The sequence below is a fragment of the Delphinus delphis genome, chromosome 14, assembly GCF_949987515.2.
Source record: "Delphinus delphis chromosome 14, mDelDel1.2, whole genome shotgun sequence".
NCBI classification, from domain to species: Eukaryota; Metazoa; Chordata; class Mammalia; order Artiodactyla; family Delphinidae; genus Delphinus; species Delphinus delphis.
Genome location: NC_082696.1, coordinates 7,839,043 through 7,863,930, shown reverse-complemented (window position 1 = coordinate 7,863,930; position 24,888 = coordinate 7,839,043). Strand labels below are relative to the sequence as shown.

The 24,888-nt window shown below is 52.7% G+C and overlaps 1 protein-coding gene across 1 annotated transcript in view; it reads left to right on the top strand.

The window, feature by feature from the left end:
- The window catches only part of IGF2R (insulin like growth factor 2 receptor), a 110,021-nt gene that overhangs the window by 42,909 nt on the left and 42,224 nt on the right, over positions 1–24,888 (top strand). The window contains exons 8-22 of the mRNA XM_060029687.1: positions 419–581; positions 744–918; positions 1,754–1,857; positions 7,159–7,323; positions 9,747–9,887; positions 10,999–11,139; positions 12,206–12,343; positions 12,924–13,071; positions 13,571–13,748; positions 14,420–14,535; positions 14,979–15,147; positions 16,680–16,859; positions 19,164–19,265; positions 20,416–20,517; positions 22,804–22,999. Coding sequence (XP_059885670.1) covers positions 419–581; positions 744–918; positions 1,754–1,857; positions 7,159–7,323; positions 9,747–9,887; positions 10,999–11,139; positions 12,206–12,343; positions 12,924–13,071; positions 13,571–13,748; positions 14,420–14,535; positions 14,979–15,147; positions 16,680–16,859; positions 19,164–19,265; positions 20,416–20,517; positions 22,804–22,999 — 2,218 coding nt within the window. The remainder of the gene's footprint in view (positions 1–418; positions 582–743; positions 919–1,753; positions 1,858–7,158; positions 7,324–9,746; positions 9,888–10,998; positions 11,140–12,205; positions 12,344–12,923; positions 13,072–13,570; positions 13,749–14,419; positions 14,536–14,978; positions 15,148–16,679; positions 16,860–19,163; positions 19,266–20,415; positions 20,518–22,803; positions 23,000–24,888) is intronic.

The following is a 24,888-nucleotide window of genomic DNA, read 5'->3' as shown; positions in this document are numbered from 1 at the left end:
GTGCCCTAGAGCCATGGACGTTCCCGTGGAAAGGGGTTAGGGACCATCTCCCCAGATGCATGCAGCCTCAGTGATGTCTACCCAGCGGGCAGGGGCGGGGGGGGGGTCCATCTGGCACAGGCTCAGCGGCACCTGTGATTGAAAGGAGTGCACGGACCACAGGCCCTTCACACGTCATGACTGCTTGCCAGGGGCGTGGTGGGTGGGTGATACCGCGTTCAGGGCGGGCTCACAGGCTGACGCTTGCGCGTGACTCTGGAAGGGTTTCAAGGAAATGCAGTCGTTGTAAGGCAGACAAAAGAACAGAAAAATGTCAAACCCCAGTAACATACCTTTGGCTTTTCAGCAGCACAGAAACATCTGCATTTAAGCTTCATGAAAAGAATTAATTTGATTCCTTTCACCCCGTCCACGATAGGGCACCCTTCCCAAGCTCACGGCGAAATCCCACTGCCGCTTTGAAATCGAGTGGATCACTGAGTACGCCTGCCACAGGGATTACCTGGAAAGTGGGAACTGCTCTCTGAGCAGCGAGCAGCACGACGTCGCCATTGACCTCCAGCCGCTAAGCCAGCCCGGAGGTGAGTGGGTGCCTGGGGGCCGGGAAGTGGGAGAGGGAATGAGAGCCCAGGGGCCGAGCTCCCCCTGCCCTGGGGTGGGCGTTTCGAGTTTGATGCTGTCACTTTGCCACCCACACCTGTGTGCGTAACAGAGCCTCTTCTTGTTTATTCCCTTTTCCTTAGCTTCAAACTCCTCGTACTATACCGCAGAGGGGGAGGAATATGTTTTTTATTTGAATGTCTGTGGAGGAACTGAAGCACACATCTGTGACAAGAAGGATGCTGCAGTTTGCCAAGTGAAGAAGTCAGATTCCACTCAAGTCAAAGTGGCAGGGAAGCTCCAGGGCCAAACCCTTCGGTGCGTACGGCCTCCACGTAACTTCCGGTGCATCGCGCGTGTTCCTGTGGAACGTAACATACTCCCCCGCCTTCCTCCTCCTTCCACCTTCCGCAGAGCACAGGGAAATCAGTTAAGCTGGCATGATTTTCCTGCATGAGTCAGGCAGGTGCCGTTTGTCCCTGACCAGTGGATGCTTTTCCTGGCTTTACAGTAAGAATGCTTCTGTTAATGTGGTTCGCTTTATAATCTGTTGTTTGCAGGGAACCGTACTGTAGGAAAGCTATTTCATTAGTTGATATGGCTTTTGTATGTTACAATTTACGTTTCCGAGGAGTTTTGACTTTTCTCTGGTGGTTTGAGAATCTGAAACACCATTGGCATCACACACAAGCGTTGAACAACTAGGAAAACGCATTCATCACAATTCTCGTGACCCTTCCCTCGGTAGCTACCTTCACAAAAGCTTTATCAGAATGTAGTTTCTCTGACCTGAGGGACCAGGATCCCTCAGGTCAGACTTCATGGCAGCTGCTGGAAAAGCTGTGTCTTCTTGGGCGTTACTTATCTTGTACCAAATCCGAAAATGAGAGCAGAAGAGGCCTCATGGTCCTAGCAAAACCTTCAGTGCCTTTTCCCAGCCAGTTATTACTTTGAAGTAAGAGGACGAGAAGCCCGTCCATTTGGAACTCCTCTCCTGTAGACGGTTCTTCCCCAGCCTGCGAGAGGGCTCGCTGTTTTGTGTCACTGCTGCTCTGTGGATGGTATGCGAAGGCTCACTGTAGAAATGTTTAAGGATTCAAGTTTCTTTCTTGGTTCTACCAAACACGTGCGTGTGTGTATCGCAAAAACCTAGGTACTCAGACGGAGACCTCACCTTGGTATATTTCGGGGGCGACACGTGCAGCTCCGGCTTCCAGCGGATGAGCGTCATCAACTTCGCGTGCAATCAGACGGCGGGTGAGTGCGCCCTGGGTCAGCCGCGTCCCTGCGCGGGTGGGCGGGTCCGTGGAAACATGGAGCGCTGAGTGGGGTGCTCAGACGTCCTCCTGCAGACGTGGCCCCTTTGAGGCCCCCTCTGTCGTAGCGGGTAGGAGTACCCCACCCCGCCCTGCCGACGCCTGACACACACGTCTCGTTTCCGTTTTCTGTTTGTGTGGGGACTGGGCCCAGCGTCAGGCTCGCTGGGAAAGCCTCTCTGTCCTGAATGCTGGCTCTCCCGGAGTGCGCTCAAAGCCGGCAGTCTGGGTTTACTCAACCACCTTCTGATGGCTTGTCACTAAACAACTCTTCTTTTAGGAACTGAGTTTCTAGGTGACCCTTTTTGCAAATGGTGGCCCTGCTGTAGAGGTGGGATTTGGGGATCTCGAGAGACCCCAGGGCAACTTTAAGTGGAATGTTTGGTTTTTCTGAGTGACTCGGAGAAGCTACCTTGACGTCACAGTGGCACTGGCATTTCACAGAGCCGCACTGCTGTCCGTATCTCAGAGATTTTGAACACAGTTTGCATCTCTTGAGAGGTGATGGGATTCCACCATCTTGAGAGAGCCGTCCAATCAGTGGACCCCCAAGCCGTGACCCCAGGTGCCCCGCAAGCCGGCTGAGCCCCTGCACAGAGCTCCGGTCTGGAAGCCGCCTGGGTCTGGCCCCGTCCGCACAGCCGGCACAGTCTCGCACGGCCGCCCCACCCCTGAGGGTCTCCTGGCCCCTCACTGTTTGTTTTGTGTGTTTCTATGGTAGAGCTCTTAACCATCTGGTCACGGGGCAGGTTCCTTCGTGACTCACTGCGGGGCCTGGGGGAGGCAGCTGTGCGTGACGGGAGCCGTGCTCCAGAAGCAGGTCTGGTGGTGGAGGCAGGCAGGAGGGGTGGTGACCACCGCCGAGCGCTGGTAACCCGCCCGGAGAGTCGGCAGAGAATCACCTGGGCTGAAGCAGGAGGGAGACCTCACAGCAGGACACCCCTTGACTCCTGGCACCGCTGGCCATCGTCACCGTTGTTCTCAGCCCACTGTCGCCTGTCAGCCCCCTACCCCTGCCACGTGCGCTCTGAGCTTACGTTGGAGGCATGTTCTTAGTTAATGCGTTGAACACATTATATTAGTACCTGTTTGCTCAGACCCTGCGAAGCCTAGGGATGCTGTGATGGCTGAGAGCTCCCCGGGCATTTACACACCAGCAGCAGAGAGAGAGATGAGGACGGTGATGGCGTAGTGCAGGGGACGCGGGCAGGCTGCGGGTGCCTGGCAAGGTCTGTCACCTGGGCCTTTATCCAGAGGGAGGCCCTGAGGTCAGGGGTCTGGGGTCTGGCTGCCCCCGAGGACCGGGGCAGTTAAGAGGAGGTGCTGGGTGAGGGAGCCCTGCAGGACAGTTAGGGGCAAGCTGGGCGCAGAAGCCGGGTGGCCATGGGGGCTGGTCTTTGTGGCAGGAGGAACAAACAGCTCATGCAGAGGCGGGAATTTGGGTAGCCGTGAGCAGGTCAGAGCTGGGTGTCCAAGCCATGGCTAAAGAAGGGGGTGGAGCAACGTTGTGAAAAGCTTGTGTGTCCTGCAGAGGAGTTGGCGTGAAGGGACTAAGCAGGGGTGGCCATGCATCTGGCTTGGACGTGGCCTTTGGATCCATCTCCCTTTGGTCTGAATGCCCGCCCTGCCTTCCCCAGATTCTCCATCTTTCTTCCGTCATCCTCACCTCTTCCAGGCTCATAGGAGACCCTCTCCGAAGTCCACCCCTTCTACTCTGTGTCCAGGCCCTTGGGAAACGCAGCCTCCTTCGTATCCCAAGTCCCCAGACCCTCAGGCACTCGGGCTGCCCGGGTCTCCCAGACTCCTCTGCTGCTGGGCTGCTCTGCGGTGGGCAACTTGTGTGGGCCGAGGCTCCCTCTGTCCTGTCGCTACCTCCTTTGGCCCTGTTCTGCCCGCACTTTTTATAAATGATTTGGCCGTGATCTTTGGGAATGCGCTGATCTCATTTGGGCATGTTGGGAGGATGGAATAATGATCCAGAAAGATCCCAGCAGACGAGGAGGATGTTGAGAAGGGCCCGTGGTCAGGGGCTCCCAGGGAAGAGGGATGGACATCCAGGAGTCGTGCCAGGAAGCTAGAGCCCAAGGGGGCTGAGGCGGGAAACAAATAGGAGAGGCCATTTGTTTTTCCTGTATTCTTTTTTGTCATACACGTTTTCGAATATATAAGTAGAAAGTACATTATAGTGAAAACCTGCACACCCACCACTCAGGCTTAACAGCTGTTAATGTTTCACCAAACTTGCCTCACGTTTATATGCTCTGTCACGTCACCAGTGGATCGTAACACTCCACCCAGACTGCAGGAAAGGACGTCCCTTCACGTAACCTCAGTGCCATTATCAGACCTGACAAAACTAATGGCAGTGCCTTAATCCTGAAGACTCATGTCATTGTGATCGTGACACGGAGACCAGATCCAGAGACTTTAGGTGTTTTGAGCCTCCTCTCAGGCTGGAGCTGGATTATGAAATATTTAAGACTCCTCCTAGCTCTGTGATTTGGAGCCAACTGTAGGTACTATGCTCTGTGTACGCTAAAACCATTCCATTATTACCTTGTTTGAATTTAAATTCAGAGTTTTTAGAGAAAACCCCTTGGTGGATTCTGTGTTTATTGGTAATAATGTATTTTTGCATGTTGAATTGGGTGTTGATTGGCTATGGAATATTATGAAATGCGGTTTACAGGAATTATTTATGCTTCTGAATCTAGGGTTTCATGCATTTCAAGACACAGAGGTGCATAAGTTTATTTTTTTGTCCATAATATATATTTTTTACTATTTGTTTCAATAACTTATATCTAGTTTGATGTAATGTAATACCTGATTATTGGTGATCCCGTCACATAAGGACATTAGACCGTTTTGGGGGGAGGAGTGCGGTGTGTTAGCATAGGCCAGTAAAAACTGTCCAGATTCAGGTGACTCATGATCACGCTGAAGACTTATTTTCTTTAATTCCATTCAGGCCTTAGGGGGCTGTGCTCCACGTGGTCGTGTGGGGACCTTTGCATTTTCCACCTCGTGTTGCTGCTGTCTGTGGGCATGGCTTCCAAGGACTCTGCAGAATGGGAACAGCAGTTGTTTTCTTAATGGACCAGAACTAAGAGGCATGGCCCAACCTCAGAGGCAGTGAGGCGGGAAGTGCAGTTTAGCCGTGGGCCTAGAGGGAAAGATAAACCGGTTTGGTGAGCAGGCAGCCCGGGTTTCTGTCCCAGAGCGGTGGGGGGATGGGGCAGCCGCCTGCTGCTCAGGCCAGAGCTGGGTTTCACCGGGAGGGTCCACTTTTTGCCTTCAGCTGGTGCAGGATCCACGTACCGCCAGGCCACGTAAAGGGTGTGTGGGGGATGTGCTGGAGCCTGGAGAGCCAGGAAACTTTCAGGGATGAGATTGATGGAGAGATTACAGAAAGTCATCCTCATCCTGCTGGTGGAAACCGTAGGGCTTAGCGGTCCTGATGGCAAGGCCATTGTGTTTAAATAAACAGCGTGGTTTGGTAGTGGGGAGTCTTCCTTTACTATTCTCCTCAAATTCTTGGAGGAATTAAATAAGAATGCAGGTCGGATGCATGCCAGTGGTTATTTAAATTTTATTTAAAATGGGCTCTCCCAGCAGATCATTAGTAAGTTTCAGATGCAAATCTAGCTCCTGAGTAGGAATGGACCCTGGAACCATTCATAGTATCATTTAATCGTCTGTAAACTTATCTGGTAAAAGAAAAACACTGTGAGTGCATCAAGTTTTCAGGAAACACAGATCTTTTCTGAACAGTGAAATACCAATCCAGTGGGACTAAACTGTATGTAAACCTTGAAGGGGCAGACGGGTGGGGAGCATGTGGGAAAGAGGCGAAGCAGCTTCACTGCTCCCTCGGTGGAGGGCACGGCGGACCCCCAGCTAGAGCGGGTGCTGTCGGAAGGGAAGTTGGGAGCGCTGGTTCTTAAAAGAGAATGGCTTAGAGGACTTACTAAAAAAAAAACCCAACAAACCAAAGACACACAGTAGCGCAGGGAAGTCTTGCCTTGCGGTTATGAGTCTGGCTCCGGGGCCAGACCGTCTGGGTTTGATTTCTGGCTCCTCTGCCCTCTAGCTATGAAGCCATAGGCGAATTATTGAGTCCCCCCTAAATCTGCAAAACGGGACTAAGGTCGTCCCTGTGTCGTAGGATTTCACGGTTGAGATACGCGAATGTATGTGAAGTACCTACCACAGAGCCTGTTCTCTGCACCCAGCCCTGTGGAGGGCTCAGTGCTCCGCGCGGCGCCTGCCTCAGCTTGTGCTCCGTGTGCCTTAGCCGCTGTCGCTGGTGTTACAATTAGGATGTTTATAATATTAAAGATTCAATAGAAGTTGCAGTTGAAACAGCATTCGCCCTTGGTACAGAATATTATTTCCGTTAGAACATTGTGCACTTCAGGGCCCTAAACCTCAAGAAAGGTAAATCATGTAGGAGGTCCAGAGGAGGATTATTAAACCATCAAGGGGTGGAAAACGGACCGTCGTGCCAGCAGTGCACTAGCTCGGAAAGGCGAGGGGATAGAATTTCTGGTACGGGAAAAGTCAACAGAGTTTGCTGAAGCCCACGCTACGTGGACGGGGGGTGGGGGCGGCACATGAAGGCCTGGCTTGCAGAGCGGAGCTGAGCCGGGAGGGCTCACGGTTGAGAACCCCGTGGGGCTCCCTCGGGCTGATTGGAGCGGGGCGTTAGAGACCCACACGTGCCAGAGTCCCCAGGATCCAGGATGCCGGCCCCTCTCGGGGCGAGGTTACTAAACCTCAGCACCCTTCAGTTGGGAGCGGCTGCAGACCTTACCCCTCTTCCAGGCTCATTTTAGGGGCGAGTCCTGGGGAGCGTGTCCTGCTCACACGCACATCACTAAGCCAGTGGCACTCCTGGAACTGGAGCCCTGATCTCTGCGCCCCTTTCGGTGACTCCCTGTTCTGGCTTGGTGTTTATGAGCCTCTCAGAGACTGACCGCTGCCTGGGGCTCACACCCCGCCGAAAACAGGCTTCTGTCCTCTTGAGACCATCCCACCAAGATGAAAGGGACACAGGCCTGCCCTTGCAGGGTTTAGGTCGTGTGAAACGCAGTAAAGCCACTCTGATCTCTGGGGTTTGAGCCCGGAACTTGTTTGCCTGCACAGCTGCTACGGGCGTCCTGTTTGCGATCTCTGCTCCTGGGACGTTCCTGGGTTTTGGTCACATCATGGGTGCTTTCTTCCTTTTGATGCGGCACAGGTAACAACGGGAGAGGGGCTCCCGTGTTCACCGGGGAGGTGGACTGCTCCTACTTCTTCACGTGGGACACGAAGTACGCCTGCGTGGACGAGAAGGAGGCCCTGCTCTGCGGCGTCTCCGACGGGAAGCAGCGCTTTGACCTGTCGGCCCTGGCCCGGCACTCAGGTAGGCCCACCGCCCACTCCGTGTGTGCTCGCGCGCGTTCTCTCGCCTCTTTCCCGCGAGCACGTTTGGAAATGCTGTTACAGTTTTCCTTGTCAGCTAACTGTATCGTGGCCTTTCCCCGCTCCTCACGGAGCAGTATGAATTATCAGAAATGACACTGAATCAGGAGGCGAGATATCTGAACTTGAGGTCGGCGTTACCGTTTTCTACTTGGAATATCTTGGGCTCATCTTATCGTAGTTCAGTAAAAACGGCCAAGTGCCTTCTGTGTGCCAGGCCCTGTGCTTTGTGATTAGAAAAAAAAAAATTTTTTTTTAAACTTCTGTTGCTAAGAGGGTAGATCTTAAAAGTTGTCAAAATCCCCACGAAAATTGGTACCTCTGTGTGGTGATGGTCGTTAACCGCACTTACTGAGGCAGCCGTTGCGCAGTGTATACGTACGTCGACTCGTACTGTACACCTAAAACCGAGGCAGTGTCGTGTGTCAGTCATAGCTCACTTAAAAAGAGTTTAAGCTCTTACAGCAGCCTTCAAGCAGGCAGCGTTCCCACTTAACACAGAGACTGTGAGGCCCAGAGGGTTGCACACCTGTGGTGACAGGTGTGTGTCGTCTCCCCTGCCCCGTCTCACTGCCTCTTTCCTGTCTCTAAATCAGGATTTACATTCCCTGACCAACCTCAGATTCTTTTGTGAGGCTGAAAGGAGGCGGGATGTGGGACCTGTCACAGGGACTGGCTCATGGTGACGGCCCATCGAGGTTAATTTATTTGTCCCGTGAACCAAGGCTTGCGGAGTGTTTGTTGCTGGCGGGGGCTGGACGAGGTGCTGGGGATATGGCAGCAAACCTGGCGAGCACGACCCCTGCCCCCTCGGGCCTTGGAATTTAGCAGGGGGCACAGAAGACCGAGCAATAAGCGTGGGGTCACCCCACAGGGATAACCAGATCTAGGTGGGGATTTCTAGTTTCACCCTTTTAGCAGCCCTGGAATTGGGCATAGATAGAAGCAAGTTGCCTCTGTAAAGTGGAATAGTGCACAAGACAGGGAGACCGGCCTGAAGCCATAGTCACCAGCTACTATTGGAACAATTACTCGCGTGTTCAGAGTCCCAGCTGCTTGGGAAAGTATCGTATTAGAAGGAGAATTCCTCCTTCGTGGGGTGCTGGAACGCTCTCCTTTGAACACGAGCCCCACTATAGATGCTGTCGGGCAGCGAATTGCCCGGGGGGAATAACCGTCTCGGTGCTTTCCTGGTTCAGCACCTTTGAGCCCTGGGGCTGGTGCCGTGGTTACAGTCTGTGCCTTGGTCAAGAGGCTGGATTTCTGTCTGCCGAGTGGGAAGAGCTCTCACCTCTGGTCAGACATGGGTTTGAGGCCCCGCATCCAGCTGTGTTGACTTGAGCAAGTTACACTCCCGCCCCCCAATTTTCTTACAGTAAACTGAGTGGTGGTTTCAGATAGTAGGATCTGCGAGGTTGCAGAGATGCATTCGTACTCAGCTGACTGGGGCCACCTCTCCGGTTCTCTGGGACCCGGGTTATTTGTGTAGTGTTTGCACCCAGATATCTAAGGAAGCTGTGAGGTGAGAGCTCACATCCTTCTCTGACAGTTTAAAGAAGTCGTCCTGCCTGAAGCCCTGCAGCCCTCCCCAGCCCAGCCAAAGCTTTCAGGACAGTGTTTGTTGTGGTCGGCCGTGAGTCCTTCCCGGTTATTGACACTGGTGTGTAGTGACTGTGTTACCACGGACGCGGGATTTTCCTTTTAAACCCCAGTCTCCAGTCCGCAGAAGGAGCATCCTCACTATCTGTGTGTCCTTCCCACACGGTTCCAGTGATGCCTTTGGGGGCTGTCTGGGGATGGTCCGCCTTTGACTTGCTGTCTGCTCTCAGCCTGTGCTCCTTCTACCTTCCACGGATTGTCTTCTGTTCATGCATGACTGAGTCATGAACCCTTTGAATTAAGGGACCACGTATCTTGTTTATCTTCCGGGGGCACGGAGCACGAAGCCCTGGGCCAGGTCTGCCTTATCTGTGGTCTGGAGGCAGATGCGTCACCAGTGGCATCTCAAGTCCGGGCTGGCGTCTGGCTTTGCTTTTCAGTTTCTGATTTCAGACTTTGGGGCTTGGGAGAATTTTGCTGTTTAATCCTCTGGCGGCCCCCCCACCCCCCCTTAAGCCTCCTCTTCTGAGGAGCTGTTCGGGGCTGGCTTGTTTCTGTCACATTCAAGACAGGCTTGAGATTCTCGCTGAGTTTGTGTGCCCTCAGCCTGCCGGGTCCAGAAACGTGAGTGCCTGACGTCTAGCAACCACAGGCCTGGTGAGCTGCAGGCCTTTACCTTCCGCTTAATCACCATTTATGGTGTGACTCACAGAGAAATAATCACTGCCTTTGGCTGGAAGACTCTTTTTTTTTTTTTGGTTACAGAACTGGAACAGAATTGGGAAGCCGTGGATGGCAGCCAGAGGGAACCAGAAAAGAAGCATTTCTTCATTAACATCTGCCACAGGGTCTTGCAGAAGGGCCGGGCGAGGGGCTGCCCCGAGGACGCGGCCGTGTGCGCTGTGGGTGAGTGGTGCCCTGTGCTAGGTAACGCGGAGCCCGGCTGCATCCAGGTTGGAGTGAATCAGAAGTTCTTCCTGTGGTTTATCTCAGCCTCCTTTCTCTGCGTTCAGCGTATAAAGGATGGTGAAGAAAAGAGTTTAATGACTCAGATGTAGGGAACTGGTGCATTCGAGTATCTTGAAGTTGGCTGAAGCCTTCTGAGGTGGGCACACTGGAAACAGGAGGAAGCGGCTGGGGGGAACGTGGTTATCTTTCTGCTCCGTCCCCTGTGGAGGAGCATTGCCAGTGCTCGTGTAGAACTGATTTTGATTTTTAACAACCTTTCTGCCTGGAATTGTTCGAGTGTTACGGCTTCAGGCCAGTGGACTCGCGTAGCCTCGCGTGAGAGCACTGGACCCCTTGGGTTCCTTTTGCTGTAACCGTGTTGGTTGCGACTTCTCAGTTGGATGTAAGCGTTGATAGCATATGAGTTGTTGGGCACTTAAGACTCACCTGGAAAACGACAGACAGTGGGAGTAGTTGGAATCTGTTCCAAGCATTAGACAAGGGATTGTGAACCCGGGTTGGATTTTAGGAATTATCCCAGGATTCAGAATTGGTGGTGTGTCTTTTAAAAGCAGGTCCAGCCATGTCCCTGCCTTCATTTAAGAAGGACTTGAGACAGACCTTCAGTGAAAGTCAACTGAACCGAGAATTAAAAGGTCACGTTTTTTGGCTGGCTGCACAGGTTTAATTAGTTTCTGCTTCGGTCATGGGACAAATGCTGCCCCCTCGGTTTCGACAGACCTTGTGTCTCAGGAGAGCTGAGGGCCCCACAAATGGGGGAACAGTGTTATTTTCCGGGATGGTGTAACGTGCGTTCTTGCCTTTCTGCCTCTTGTGCCCTCAGAGGACGTTGTTTATTCACTCTCGTACTTTCCTCCTAAGCTTGAAGGTGCCCTTGGGGTCCTCAGTGTGGCTGCCACTGCCCTGCCAAACTTGTCACTCAAGAGAAACCCACTGACCCTGCGAACACCTGCGGGGTCTCGGCTCATTTTTGGTACCTCTTCGTCTGTGTCATTCTCATTTTTAATCACGTCTTCTGTTTTTTTCCCTTTTCTTTTCTCTTTTCCAGATAAGGACGGAAGTAAAAATCTGGGCAAATTTCTTTCTTCTCCCACAAGAGAGAAAGGACACATTCAGCTGTCTTACTCAGATGGCGATGAGTGTGGCGACACGAAAATAAGCACAAATATAACACTCGTGTGCAAGCCAGGTACACGTTGCAAACGCGTGGCGCCTTCGTGGGCTTCCCCAGTGGCAGCCGCATTCTTTAGTTTTCGGTTTGCCGCCGGCCCCTGCCTGGGTGACGAGGCAGAGCGGGCTCGGGCCGAGCCCCGAGGCTCCAGAAGCATTAGTGTTGGTCCATTGGACTCGATCCCCCTCCCCAGCCCCAGCGCAGCGATGAAGAAACCATATGGTGTCCAGGGGGGTTGTGCTGCAGTTTTCCAGATGAGTTACGCTCCTGGCACGGCTTCCTCTTCCTGAGGCCTGGTGCAGGCTGATGTGGAGGCCGCTGCACTTCCTCCAAAGGGGGAGCATCACATCACAAGTGCTTGAAAACACTGTCTGTGATCTCAGCGTCGATACACACAATGCACCTTGTTTTTCAGGGTCAAGGTCTATATAGATCCGCACATTTTTATGTTCCTCACAACATAGTATTTTGTGAAGACTCTTTTATGTTTCACAGTTGTGTTTATAATTTTTAGGGGCTTCCTTGTTGCTAATGGCTTGGTTTTACTATTTTTAAGCATTTTCCCTATTGTTGGGTTAATAGCATGTTTCCAGTGTTGGTGATTGTGCTGTGACATATCCTCTCTACCTCTTGTTGGAAAATTTCCTTTGGATAAATTCCCAGCTGTGGGATAAGTTCAAGGACCAGGACAGTTTTTTTTAATTTTTAAAAATGGTAAAATATACATAATATAAAATTGATCATTTTAAAGGAATTGTGATAAAATACATGTAACATGCAGTTCACCATTTTAATCATTTTTGAGTGCACAGTTCAGTGGCAATTAAGCACCTTACATTTACATTGTACCTTAAGTATGTTTACACCACCATCCATCTCCAGAACTTTCTCGTCCTCCCAAACTGAAGCTCTGTCCCCATTAAACACGGACTCCCCCCCAGCCCTGGCCCCCAGCCTTGTCCTTTCTGTCTCCGAAGGTTTGACCACTCTAGGGGCGTCAGATCGGCATTTGTAGGAGTGTATTTAGAACAAGGGAAGCTTTTTGAGACCGGATCAGTGATGGGTCCTTCTTCACCTTCGGCAGGTGATTTAGAAAGTGCCCCAGTGCTGAGAACTTCTGCGGCGAACGGTTGCTTCTACGAGTTTGAGTGGTACACAGCGGCGGCCTGTGTGCTGTCCAGGACCGAGGGGGACAACTGCACCGTCTTCGACTCCCAGGCAGGTGTGTGTCCGAGCGCCATGTGGGGCAGGCTCTCCTGCACCTGCTTATTAGCTTGTTTTTGTTTTGTTCTTAACATTTTCTGTGAGTGTTTCAGAGATATTCTGTGTTAGAATTATATTAATACTGTTTGACCAAAACTCTGAAAATCTGGTGTTTCAGGCTTATCTGAGATAATGAAAAACCTGTCATATTCAAAGTCGAGGTAGGTTTGCTGATCGCAAAACCTGAGGAGCACAGGAAGTAAATCATGTTTGAAAAGGCTTTTCGCATGAATTTCTGGCCAGGAAACCCAGCACCGTTGACTTTTCACGGCCATTGGTCGTCGCGCTTTGAACACACTGGTTGTTTATTCACCCAGGAGTTCTGGGCTCTGACTCGGGTCTTCGGTGAATGCAGCAGAAGGGGCGTGGTGATGGGGGACCCGTCTCCAAGGGGAGAGTGTTGGTGATGGCGGTCCTGGTAGCTCCCGTCCCAGCCGTTGGGCAGGCCCGGCCGCGAGCTTCTCCTGGAGGCCGTGAGCTGAGGGGGCTCTGCTTCGCTGTGGTCTCACTGACCTGGGATGGTCTTGATTCCTTTTTAGGGTTTTCTTTTGACTTGTCGCCTCTCACAAAGAAGAATGGTGCCTACAAAGTTGAGACGGAGAAGTACGAGTTTTACATCAATGTGTGTGGTGCGGTGTCCGTGGGCTCCTGCCAGCCGGACTCGGGAGCCTGTCAGGTGTCAAAAAGGCAAGTCACTGTTCCCAGTTCCCGGTCTTTCGTTAGGTATCTTGTGCTCACAGGTGTTTTATTCTGGAGTAGGTGTGTTGTCTGCTGACCTCTTTGCTTTATGATGAGTGTTAAAACTCTGGGAAGACCTGGACTGAAAACTAGAGGATGCTGCTGGGAGCTTTCGTTTCCCAGGGAAGGAGCAGGACAGGAGTGGATTCGTGCAGCGCCTCCCTTCTGTGTAGTCAGGACTTCGCAGTTGTTGGATGGGTTTATGTACACGCTTCTCCCTTCAGTGTGTTAGTCCAGGGAGTTGTGCCTTAACCCAGCCGCGCTGAGCGTGGATTTGGGTCTGGTGTGGGGTGGGATTGCCCTCACACCGCCGCTGCGCTGAGGTCCTAACCGCCGTCCCGGCACTGCCACCCCCTACGCTGTCCCCGGCGCTTCCTTCAGCATCGCAGCATCACAGAGCTTCTGGTCTTGGTATCTTTCCTGAGAAACGTTTGTTTATTTGTTTTAGTGGTGGGAAGTCTTGGAACTTGGGACGCAGTAACGCTAAGCTTTCGTATTATGACGGGATGATCCAGCTGAATTACAAAGATGGCACGCCCTACAACAATGAAAGGCACACGCCAAGAGCCACGCTGCTCACCTTTCTCTGTGATCGAGACGCTGGAGTGGGTTTCCCTGAATATCAGGTAGGAATTGTGCTGTGTGTGTGCACATGTGTGTGCCCATGTGTGTGTCTGCAGAGCAACAGGCAAGGAGGGAGAGAACGTCAGTCTTGTAAAGGCAGGGGAAGAGAAAAAAGTGGTCAAGACAGGGCTTGTGACTTCTCTGGAGCGAGACAAGATTCTGTTGCAGGTGACGTAGGAGCTGGGATGGTCCCTGGGGATAAACCATCAAGCTGTCTGGCTCCTCAGGACTTACACAGGAGCCTGTCCTGGGACCTTTATTTAGAAGGAGAGCTATTTTTAGTCTGGTTTCCTGGGCAAATCGTCATCTCCTATGATTTTAATTAATCCTTTTAGATTTGCCAGAGGACACGGGCAGTATTCATTTTCTGAGCTGTTGCTTCAGTGGGCTGTACACCTCAGTCACAGCCCGTGACACTGTTGGTTTTGGGTACAAAACACACAAAAGCATCAAAACCATCCCTTATTCCCGTTTAACAGAGGATAGATTTCCATCTCAATTTATTGCTGGGCAATCTTCCTTTTAATAAAATGAGAGGGATGGGCAAAGTAAATTAACTTTCCTGGGGTTTTTATTTAGAAAAAAGTGCCCCGTCTTTTTAGAAATGCTGGCTTTGTGTAATGATTACTCTTTTCTGCCACCCCTCCCATGTCTGTCCTTGTCCTGAGATTAGGAAGAAGATAACTCTACCTACAACTTCCGGTGGTACAGCAGTTACGCCTGCCCGGCGGAGCCCCTGGAGTGTGTGGTGACTGACCCCTCCACGATGGAGCAGTATGACCTCTCTAGGTGAGGCATGTCAGCCTGCCCTTGGCCGGGCCCCAGTCCAGATAGCGCTGACTGAGGTCGATTAGACCCTGCTGGTGAGCATGTAACTCAGCCGATGGTAGGGAATCAGGTTAGCTCTAGGTGCAGGACCGAGGTGGGAGCTTTAAGCAGAAGGAATTCTGCTAATGGTCCTGTAGCCTGTGCGAGATCAACCAGTCTTCGCCCAGCAAAACCTCAGTCTTCACTGCATCATTTAAAGCCATGCCTGTCGGTGCAGAGGTGCGGGGCCAGTTCCAGGTGTGCCGGGGGCCGCATTTAGTGAGTTCGAGAACACAGGTGTGCCGGCTTTGGTAGTTTGGTGGGCGGGGCACGTTTCCTTCAGTATTTCTCTAACTGCTTAGAAGTGAATCGTAGGACCGAAATCTGTCAGCTTGAAAAGCATGGATTTCCCTTTGAAATTTCAGGCTAGCAAAATCCGAGGTTGGTCATGGAGGAAACTGGTATGCCCTGGACAATGCCGGGGCACACAGCACGTGGAGGAAGTACTACATAAACGTGTGTCGACCTCTGAACCCAGTGCCGGGCTGCGATCGGTACGCGGCCGCTTGCCAGATGAAGTACCAAAACGACCAAGTGAGTCTGCCGTCCCCTCCTGAGCCCAGGACTTGGTGGTGGAGGGGCCTGTTCCGGGACTTTCAGATCTAAGCAGGCCTGGCTGCTGACGAGAAGCCCTCTGAGTGGGAGAGGGCCTCGGGGTGAACGCCCCTGCTCCCTACAGATGTGATCCTATTCGAGTCATTGTTCAGATTTAAAATTTAAAAAAGCCTGGGCGTCGGGGACCTCCTGTGCTCACAGTACTCGGCAGAGGAAGTGTCTCTGCGTGAGCAGCAGACATCTGTAAAGCATAGTTTTTGCTTCCCAAAGCTCTTACTTCTGGACTAATTAGGGGGCCACCTGCTCGGTAGAGTTGCTGTGGATGAACTAGATCCAAGTGTTAGCTCTCGCCAGGGTGCGAGCTGCACTTTGTCATCCGATGGAATGCAGTTACTGCTGGAGCTCTGGTATGTTTCCCTGGGCTCCGTGCACACGGTGCATCTTAAAATAAAGATGTATGTGTGCTTCTTTAAAAATAGCATGTCGGGAATGTACTTTCCTGGCTTCTGTTACACGGCAGCTTGGAGGTGTTTTAAGGGAAGCTGGCGAGCGCTCTCTGGTGGTTCAGAGTGAGCACCCCGTGGTGTGTACACGTGTACATACGCGCGCGTGCTCTTTGTCGGAGCAGCGGCCTCAAAGGGCAGTCAGTCCTCGTTATTCTCAGATTCTGTATCTGCGAAGTTGTCTACTTGCTCATGTTTATTTGTAACTCCAAATCAGTACCGGGTGCTTTCACAGTCTTCCGTGGACATGCACAGAGGGGCCTGACGTGGCTCTGCGTTCTCGTCTCAGCTCTTCTACCCAGACGGCCAGAGGGTGGAGACACGGGGGGTGGGCAGTGCGGTGTCAGAAGCTCCTGGCCGGGTGGGCGGGGTTTGAGTCCTTCCTCTGATGCCCGTTGGTGGGGTGGCCTTGGATAAGTCACTTAGCATGTCTGAACCTCGTTTTCTCTTTTGTAAAATAAAGAAAATAGAATCTACCAGGATCTTGAGTATTCAGGATCACAGTCTGTGTGACATAAGTGTACATATAGGTACCTCCAGTCGTCCCTTTTGGTGCGTGGGGTGAGGATTGGTTCCAGGATCTCGGCAGATACCAACAGCTAAGGATGCCCAAGACCTTTATATACAGTGTCACAGTATTTGCACCTACACACAGCTTCACTTTTGAGTTCCCTCTAGGTTACTTATAATACTTAACACAGTGTAAATGCTACGTTAGTAGGTGCTGGTGGCAGATTTAAGTTTTGTTTTTCCTGGAATTTCTTTCCTCTGAATATTTTCGATCTGAAGTTGGTTGAACCTGCAGAGGTAGAGCCTGTGGATATGGAGGGCTGACTGACTGTATTTCCCCTCTGTGTACGAACGGTGGTTCAGTATTCACTAATTCAGCATTGGTAGCGAGTTTGTAGAACGCAACTACTGTGAATAATGAGAATCCACTGTGTTAGTAATGAGGAAATCAGTTGTTTTCTCTTCAGAAGGAAACATAACGGACACGCATGTTTGCAGGGTTCATTTTCTGAAATCGTCTCCATCAGCAACTTGGGGATGGCGAAGACGGGCCCCATGGTGGAGGACAGCGGCAGCCTCCTCCTGGAGTATGTGAATGGCTCAGCCTGTACCACCAGCGATGGGAGACGGACCACCTACACCACCAGGATCCACCTCGTCTGTTCCAGGGGCAGCCTGGTAAGGAAGGCGCTGCTTGTCACCCATGACCTTGGTTGCTTTGGGTGTCTCTTCACAGGAACAAAGGTTGATCTTAATTCTGCTTCAGGCCAGCATGTGATACAAACTCAAGGAGGCAAGGAGCACGGTGATGGTGCTTGTGTGGCTCTCCCTTCTCAACTTTAAGCCTGATCTCTTACTGCTGGTTTGTGACGTACACCGTATGGTCTTCTGTAGACTTGAGTTCTTTCTCTGAGTGGTACAGATGCCGCCCTGCCTGTTAGTCCCTGTGAGTTGGTGATCTGAGGATCACGGCTGCAGAATAGGTCTTAGAGACGGTTCAGTCCAAACAGCAGACTTCATAGAGGAGACTGAGGCTGGGTGCAGCTCAGGCCAGTGGGTGAACACGGAGGGAGGTGTGTGTAATACGTCAGAAAAGCAGGAATGAAAAATCAAGGCTGGGAAATGGAGGAGGTGATGGAGATTGCATTTGGGCCCGAGTTCCTCGGCCAGGGCAGAACAGAAGAGAAAACTCCAAATAGAAATGCCCCGGGGTCATTGGGAATAGTCCCCATTGGTTTTTTAAAAACAATGAGGTGGAAGGTGTATAACGTAAGGTTTACCATTTCAGCTATTTTCAGATGTACAGTTGAGCGGCACTAAGTGCGCTTACAGTGCTGGGCGCGCATCACTGGTGCCCATTCCCAGAACCCTGTTTTTCTAAACTTAATTGTTTTTTTAACCTGGAGCTTTACATTCATACCTGGGTCACGTGTGTTTTTGAATAATTGCCAAACTCTTAGATGAAACTGAGTGGGAATAATAAAGAGCTCATGTTTATTATCAAACAGATTCTTTCCAAGGGCTGGTTCCACTTTTTAAGGGTCTGCTACAGCGTCCTCTCACTTCGTAGACAAGAACCCGGCCCGGTGTGTCCACTCCTCTCCGCAGGCAGGGGGCCTCAGTCACTTACATACTAGGCGTCCTGCAGACGCCAAGTTTTCTCTGTCCTTTGCCAGCACACGAGGTTTTCCCAAGAGATAATGTCTCTAGAGCTTAAGGTCACTCTGATAAGGGAAGGAAAATGTTAGCTGGCTGAGCACAGCCTGAGTTGTGCAAGGAAAGTGTCGCATAACTGAGCTGTAAACACACACTCTGATAAGCCAGAGTCGGCTTCCCGAGTTCTGCTCTCCGTCCCAGGAAGGAATGCTGGCTGCCCAGCCCGGCCCTCGCCTCCTGCTGGGCACGTCCGGGCGTCCCCTCCCTGGGCCTCATCCCACTCCGCTTCCTCTCTCTGGTGTCTCGTTGCCACAGAGATAGTGGACAGTTCCAGGCAGTTCTCTCGGACCCTTGTTTTTCCAGCTTTCCTGTGACATCCTATTGGGACGGTGCTGGTCAGTTTGCAGAGCGATTGCACGCTGTTAACTGTATCCCTCATCAGTGCTGCAGGGGGGGGCGCATTTCATGGGCCCAGGAAACACTGAATGAGGGTCATGTCCCGGGGAGTTCCGCAGCCCCAGGACTTTCCAGAGCCGCGTGGTGAGGCAGAGGGATGGGTGTGTGTTTAGTTCACTGTTGGAGATGCAGCGGCTGAGAGGGTGGGGACTTCAGAGGGCGCTCGGTGGGTGAGGCGCGCGGGGCAGCCTAGCATCCCCTTCACCTGTGTGTCTGGGCGGGCGTCTCCCCTCCTCTGTGCCTCCATTTGCTCATCTGTACACAGGGGGCAGGTAGAGGTTGTCTTGAGGCTCAGGTGAGGAATGCTCATCACACTTGTTAGTGAAAACACGCCCAGGAAAGTGCCCAGATGGTCAGCGACTCACCGCGGGATGAGCACACCCGTGTAACTAGACCCACGGCTGCAGACAGAGCCCGGGAGCCTCCGTGTGCCCCTTCCCGGTCCATTCCCCCGCCCCGTGCCGATCCCGCACCCCATAGGTCAGTCTCGCCTGCGTCTGCGCTTGCGTGGCTGTGATCACGTGCACTGGCACCTTGGGCTCTGCCTCTTGTTCCGCATCTGGGTGTAGAACGGTTTTCAGAAGCGTGGACTGGACTCAGACCTAGGTTTGGATCCCAGTTCTACCACTGACTCCTGGCGTGACCTCAGGTGAATTTCCCAGCATCCGAGCGTAAGAGAGGACATCTCCTCGGTAGGAATGCTGAGGACACTGAGTTATAATTAGATGCGTCACGTGCAGCACCTGGCCTAGCACCGTCCCGTGAGAGTCCATAGATTTTAGCCCTTTTTATTTATCGGGCACGTATTCTTTTGGTTAGAGCAAGTTCCATTTTCTCATACTGACTTTTATCCCGGATTTGTCCTTTCAGAACACCCATCCCATATTTTCTCTCAGCTGGGAGTGTGTGGTCAGCTTCCTGTGGAACACGGAGGCTGCCTGTCCTATCCAAGTAACGACAGACACAGACCAGGTATGGGTGCGGTCCCGGGCCTCTGGCCATTCCCACCCGGGTGTCCCGGCTCTGCACCCCTCCCCTTGTGCTTCTTAATCCCTTACAGCGTCTGCCTTTCCTCCGCCTCGACAGCAGGCATCTGGAAGTCATCCCGCGAGCCTCTCCCTCAGCCCCGGCTCCCAGTCCTGGGATGAGAACCAGGGCCTCCAGCTTTCCTCTGGGTTCCTTCCTTTCTCTCCACATCGCTGTCCCTTAGGCGTGGCGGTGGCTCTGGGCTGTCCGTCACCACAGAGATGGGTGCTTAAATACCACGACCATGCCTAAAACGTGCCCCATCGTCTGTCGGACACAGCCCGTGTGGTTTAACGTGATGTTTAAGGTTTTAATGCTCTGCTTCCAGCCGCATCCCTGCTTCAGCCCCGCGCCTGCTTGAGCGCTGGGCTCACGCCGCTCTTCGGCCTTGGCACGCGCTCCTGCCCTCGGTGAACCCCTGCCTGCAGAGTGTGGCAGCCAGCTGCTCTGAGATGTGTTCTCTGCCCTCCCAGGGGTGCACCTTGTGTTCACAGCACGGGGTGTTTTTCTTTATGATGGGACGGATTTCCCTCCCTCCCTCCCTTTTCAGGGCTCCATCAGGCAGCAGAGCCCAGGCTCACCCAGATGAATGTTCCCAGCGCAGAGTCCCGGGCTTGTGGGACCCAGGGAGGGTGGGAGTCGGGGCGGGGCACGCCACCCTGGCCCGCTGGCAGTGTTTTCTGAGGGTGTGGCCACTGCTCCATTCTCTGCATATGGCGGGTGGGGTGGAAAAAAGACACGAGGCGGTGGGGGAAGGGGGGGCTCGTTATCCCTTCTAGAAGAGGGGAAGAGACGGGTAATTATTTGTGGGTCTGTTACGGTTCCTCACTTTCTTTGGGGGTCAGCAGCGGTCTTGTTCAGGTAAGTGAAGCAGTCTTAGGAGCTCAGATGAGGTCAGCGTCTCTGAGCTGGTGTCCCACATGGAGCGCTTCAGATGCGGTATTGGAAGGGGCAGTGAGCTCTCCCAGGGCTGCTTCTCGGACGGGGTTTAGCGTCAGTGCAGTCCACACGGGGCAGGCTTTGGAGCTGCTCTGTCTTCGCCATGTTCTCATGGACCAGGTTTGAATGCGCCTCTTTGCCTCTTTTGTTCCTGCAGGCCTGCTCCATCAGGGACCCCAACAGTGGGTATGTGTTTGATCTGAACCCACTAAACAGTTCCCAAGGATATGTGGTCTCGGGCATCGGGAAGACTTTTGTGGTAAGGCTTGTGTGATGATTTCCGATTTGCCTTGAAAGGATGGGAGGATGCGTGGAAGTCACCTGCAGCTGGTTGCAGGGGAGGCAGGTGCCCTCAGGAATTGCCCAGGGCCCTGTGATGGCAGCTTTTACCCAGGAGGAGATGAGAAAACCCCGATTGAAGGGGAAATGAGGTCGCCCCATCCTGTTATGCTGCAGATGTGAGGGTGTCATTCTTTAGAAAACAGGCTATTCCTAACCCGTGGCCACGCGTCTGGAGTGGTGGTCCCAGGCCAGCAGCGTGGGCATCGCCTGGGAGCTTGCAGGAGGTGCAGTGTCTTGTGGGTGGGGCCCAGCAGCCTGGGTTTTTTGTTTGTTTAAACTTTATTTATTTATTTATTTTTGGCTGCGTTGGGTCTTAGTTGCGGCGCGCGGGCTTTCTCTAGTTGTTACTCTGTTGCGGTGCGGTGGCTTCTCTTGTTGCACAGCCCAGGCTCTAGAGCGCAGGCCCAGTAGTTGTGGCGCACGGGCTCTAGAACACAGGCTCAATAGTTGGGGCGCACGGGCTTAGTTGCTCCATGCCACGTGGGATCTCCCCGGGCCAGGGCTTGAACCCGTGTCCCCCGCATTGGCAGGCAGATTCTTAACCACTGCGCCAACAGCAAAGCCCCAGCAGCCTGTTTTGACAAGGCCCCACGTGGCTCTGATGCCCACTGGGGTTTCAGAGGCACTGGTCAAGTGGAAACGATATTCCCCTATTAGAGGGAGACGACCGACGGCAGTGCTCTGGGATCTTCTGACGGCGCTTCCTTCACGGGCGGCCCTGACAGGGTGTCTGGAGCGGTGAGGAGGAAAATCTCCACTTAATGCTGTTCTGTAGTAAACTAAGCGCTGCTCGACAGGGAGAAAGCTTTTAAAAAATCTTTATTTAGGTTTAACTTCTAGCAAAATCCACAGTGGAAGAAGAGAATACCCTTTGAAAGCAGGAAGTTGGGGTGAGAATGTCACAGCACTTTGATGCAAAGGGGACTTTGCAGGCACAGCGCATGCGGGAGGGCCTGCGGATTGTTCCAGAGCCAGGAGGCACCTGACAGGGCTCGTCACTCAGCAGCACAGTGGCTTGCAGCCCTCCCTCTCCCCACCCCCTCTCAGAAGCTGCTGTTCTGGAGTTCGGCTTGTACCAGGTTATCACAGGTGACAGTATATTTGGCTGTCGGTGTGAGTGTGAGAAGCAGACAGGACCTTTGCTGAGCCTCACAGGGAGCATGTCGGAAGAGGAGAGTCCCATAGAGGACATGCCAGAGACGGCGAGCCCAGGGAGAACGTGCCAGCAGAGGAGCTCTGTAGCGGACATACCGGAAGAGGTGGCCCCGTAGACAGTGTGCTCGAAGCAGGCCGGAAAGGCTGTGCCCGTGCAGTAGCAGGGGCGGGAGGTGGCAGGTGCACAGTTGCGGGACAGCAGGGACAGACTGTGGACGATGCAAGTGGAAGTGGAGTTGATTAGTGGGTGTCTAGGCTCCTGGGAGTCAGGACACAGCCCTTGTGCTGCCAGAAGGGCTCAGGACGCCACCGCCCACCAGCCGGCTGCTTGGCACTGTTCCCTTATCACCTGGCCCTGCCGGGCTCAGCTGCCCCTACCTCTGTGACCACGCAGCCCACGTGGCTGCAGGGCACCTGCCTGGGTGTAGTCTTAAGTGGCCATTTCTTAAATAGTAAACTTTGGTCTGAAGGAAAAATACTTTGTATGTGTAGTTCTTAACTTTTTATACGTCATCCACGGACACATACCAGTTGTAGAGAAGTCTTTCCTTTCCGTGTCTCGTACCGAAGAGCATATCCTGCTTCCTTATATCAACTACTGGATTTAAATCGAATGGTATCAACAGCTTTAAGAAATACAGGGGTATCCCATTATATTTACTTTTAATTAATGTGACTTCAACCATATGTGCTTTTTTTTACTGTAAAATTCTGGCTACTTACAGTCCCTCTCTTATACATGCTGCATTGTTACGTGCAGCGTGTCTCATGCATTTAGAGACACGGGGCTGTATGAATGAAGCCTTACAGGCAATTTATGGGCATTGCCGTTTGGACTTTGATTTCTGCTTTATGTACTAGCTTCAGGGTTTAATTGCCCAGGCATGGAAAGTTGGTCATTTGCCTAATAAGGAACAAATTATGCAATTGTTTGGATAACAAGCAGGCAACCCTGTTTGGCTGGGCAGGGTTTGAGTTGTTCGGGGTTATGTTCGCGGTGAGTCACGTGGCCTGAGTTGGTGTGTGGTTCTCGCTGTCTGGCCTGCAGTTTAACGTGTGCGGCGCGATGCCCGTCTGTGGCACCTTGGATGGAAAGCCAGCTTCCGGCTGTGAGGCAGAGACCCAGACGGAAGAGCTGAAGAATCTGAAGCCAGGAAGGCTGGTGGGACTGGAGAAGAGCCTCCAGCTGTCCACCGAGGGCTTTATAACTCTGACCTACACGGGGCTTCCTTCCCACCCCAGAGGTGAGCTCACATCCCTGTGTTTGCAGCTAACCGGTGTCCTGGGGGTTCCGTGACTGTAAACCTTTCAGAGTGTAACGGGAGTGCCTGTAGACTCTGAGTCCTGGCCACCCTCCCCGCCTCTGAGCCCCACGTGCCCAGCCTCTGGTGTGTTCTCCCAGCCGCCTGAGTGCATCCCGCGGCCGGAGGGGTCCCGGCCACTAGGTTCTGCTGTGCCCGCCCCCAGGTGTCCTCCACTTGCACCTCCAGTGGCTCCTCTGATAGGAGTGTGTTCGCTCGGCCTTTTGTGCTGTGTTTTTCAGGTGTTAAAGAAGCGGTGGGTGAAGATAACAGAAGTTACTTTGTTTTTTCCTAAATTTCTTTCTTTCCGCCAATTCCTCTACTCAGTCTTGATTGTATCTTTAAATAGTTTTGCATCTCCAGTGGGTTCACGTTTCTACTCCTTCCTGCAGCTGTGACTGTGAACTGAAAGTTGCCATTTTTGGTGTCACAAGGTGCAAGGCCGAGTCTGAGGGCCTCGGGAGGAGGTGGTGGTGGAGTCACAGCTGCCGTCGTGAATGCTCGCCGTGTGTGCCCCCGTGTGGAGTGCTGTGTGCGCTTAGCGGGTTGGTTCTCCACCAACCCCGTGCATCTCATTGGCGCTCACACCCTCTGCTTAGCCACCTTCTTGCTTCACAGGTGACGAAGGCCCCGGAAGGCCCTGTGCCCTGGACAGAGCCACTGGCTCAGCGCCGGGCAGAGCCAGGGCTGGCAGCCAGGTCTCTCGATCCTCATCCTGGCTCTGCCGACTCACACGCTTCTGCTTTGCGTTGAGGATCGGAGGCCCACAGAGGTGCAGCCACATCACACACACAGCCAGTGAGCGGCAGGGCGGAGGTTGGAACCCGCGCCTTCTGGCTTGTGAACCTGTGCTCTGTGCACCACACCGGCATGGACTCAGGAGGGGGCAGTCGTGTGATGTGTGGGGCGGAAAACATGAGGGGCGTTTGAGTCGACGTCAGAGGAACCTAGTATCCAGGAGGGAGTGGGGACGGCTCTGCCCTCCTGCACCCGTGGCAGTGTGCGGTCACTGGCTACTTTTGCGCATCGCGCTCAGGCTGACGGATCCATGAACACGCTGGGAAGAGAACTCTGAGGGCGTCGAAGGAATGAGTTCAGGATTCTTGTGAAGGGGATTGAAGAATTGGGGTCTTCTTCAGGGACAGAAAACATGGGGCCTGGGGGCTGCTATCAGATCCTGGAAGGGTTGTCCTAGAAAGGGAATTGATCTTGTTCTGTATCATTTGTTGGGGAGGGTTTGGACCACAGACTGAGATAATTTTAGTTGGTTAGAGGAGAATTAGTAGAGCCGGGGGAGTGGTAATCCTTTGCTTTACAGATGGAAAGCTCTTCAACTCTTGGTCAAAACAGTCAGGTGCTCACTCACTTCAGTATCCAGAAAGCAGCGTGCGTCATTCTGGTTTATAATTCTTCTGCTCTGCAGTTCCAGAGTGCTGTTTAAAAATGAAATAGATTAGGCATTTATATATAATTTTTTTTTGGCCCTAATCGTGTGGCTGACAGCTGCTGACACTTATTCTGCTGGGTTTGAATCCAGGCGCTGGCAACCCCAGGGGCACAGCACATATATAACCAGCCCTTTTTTTTTTTTTTACATCTTTATTGGAGTATAATTGGTTTACAATGGTGTGTTAGTTTCTGCTTTATAAGAAAGTGAATCAGTTATACATATACATATGTTCCCATATCTCTTCCCTCTTGCGTCTCCCTGCCTCCCACCCTCCCAGTCCCACCCCTCTAGGTGGTCACAGAGCACTGAGCTGATCTCCCTGTGCCGTCCGGCTGCTTCCCACTAGCTATCTATTTTACGTTTGGTAGTGTAGAGCCGTGCT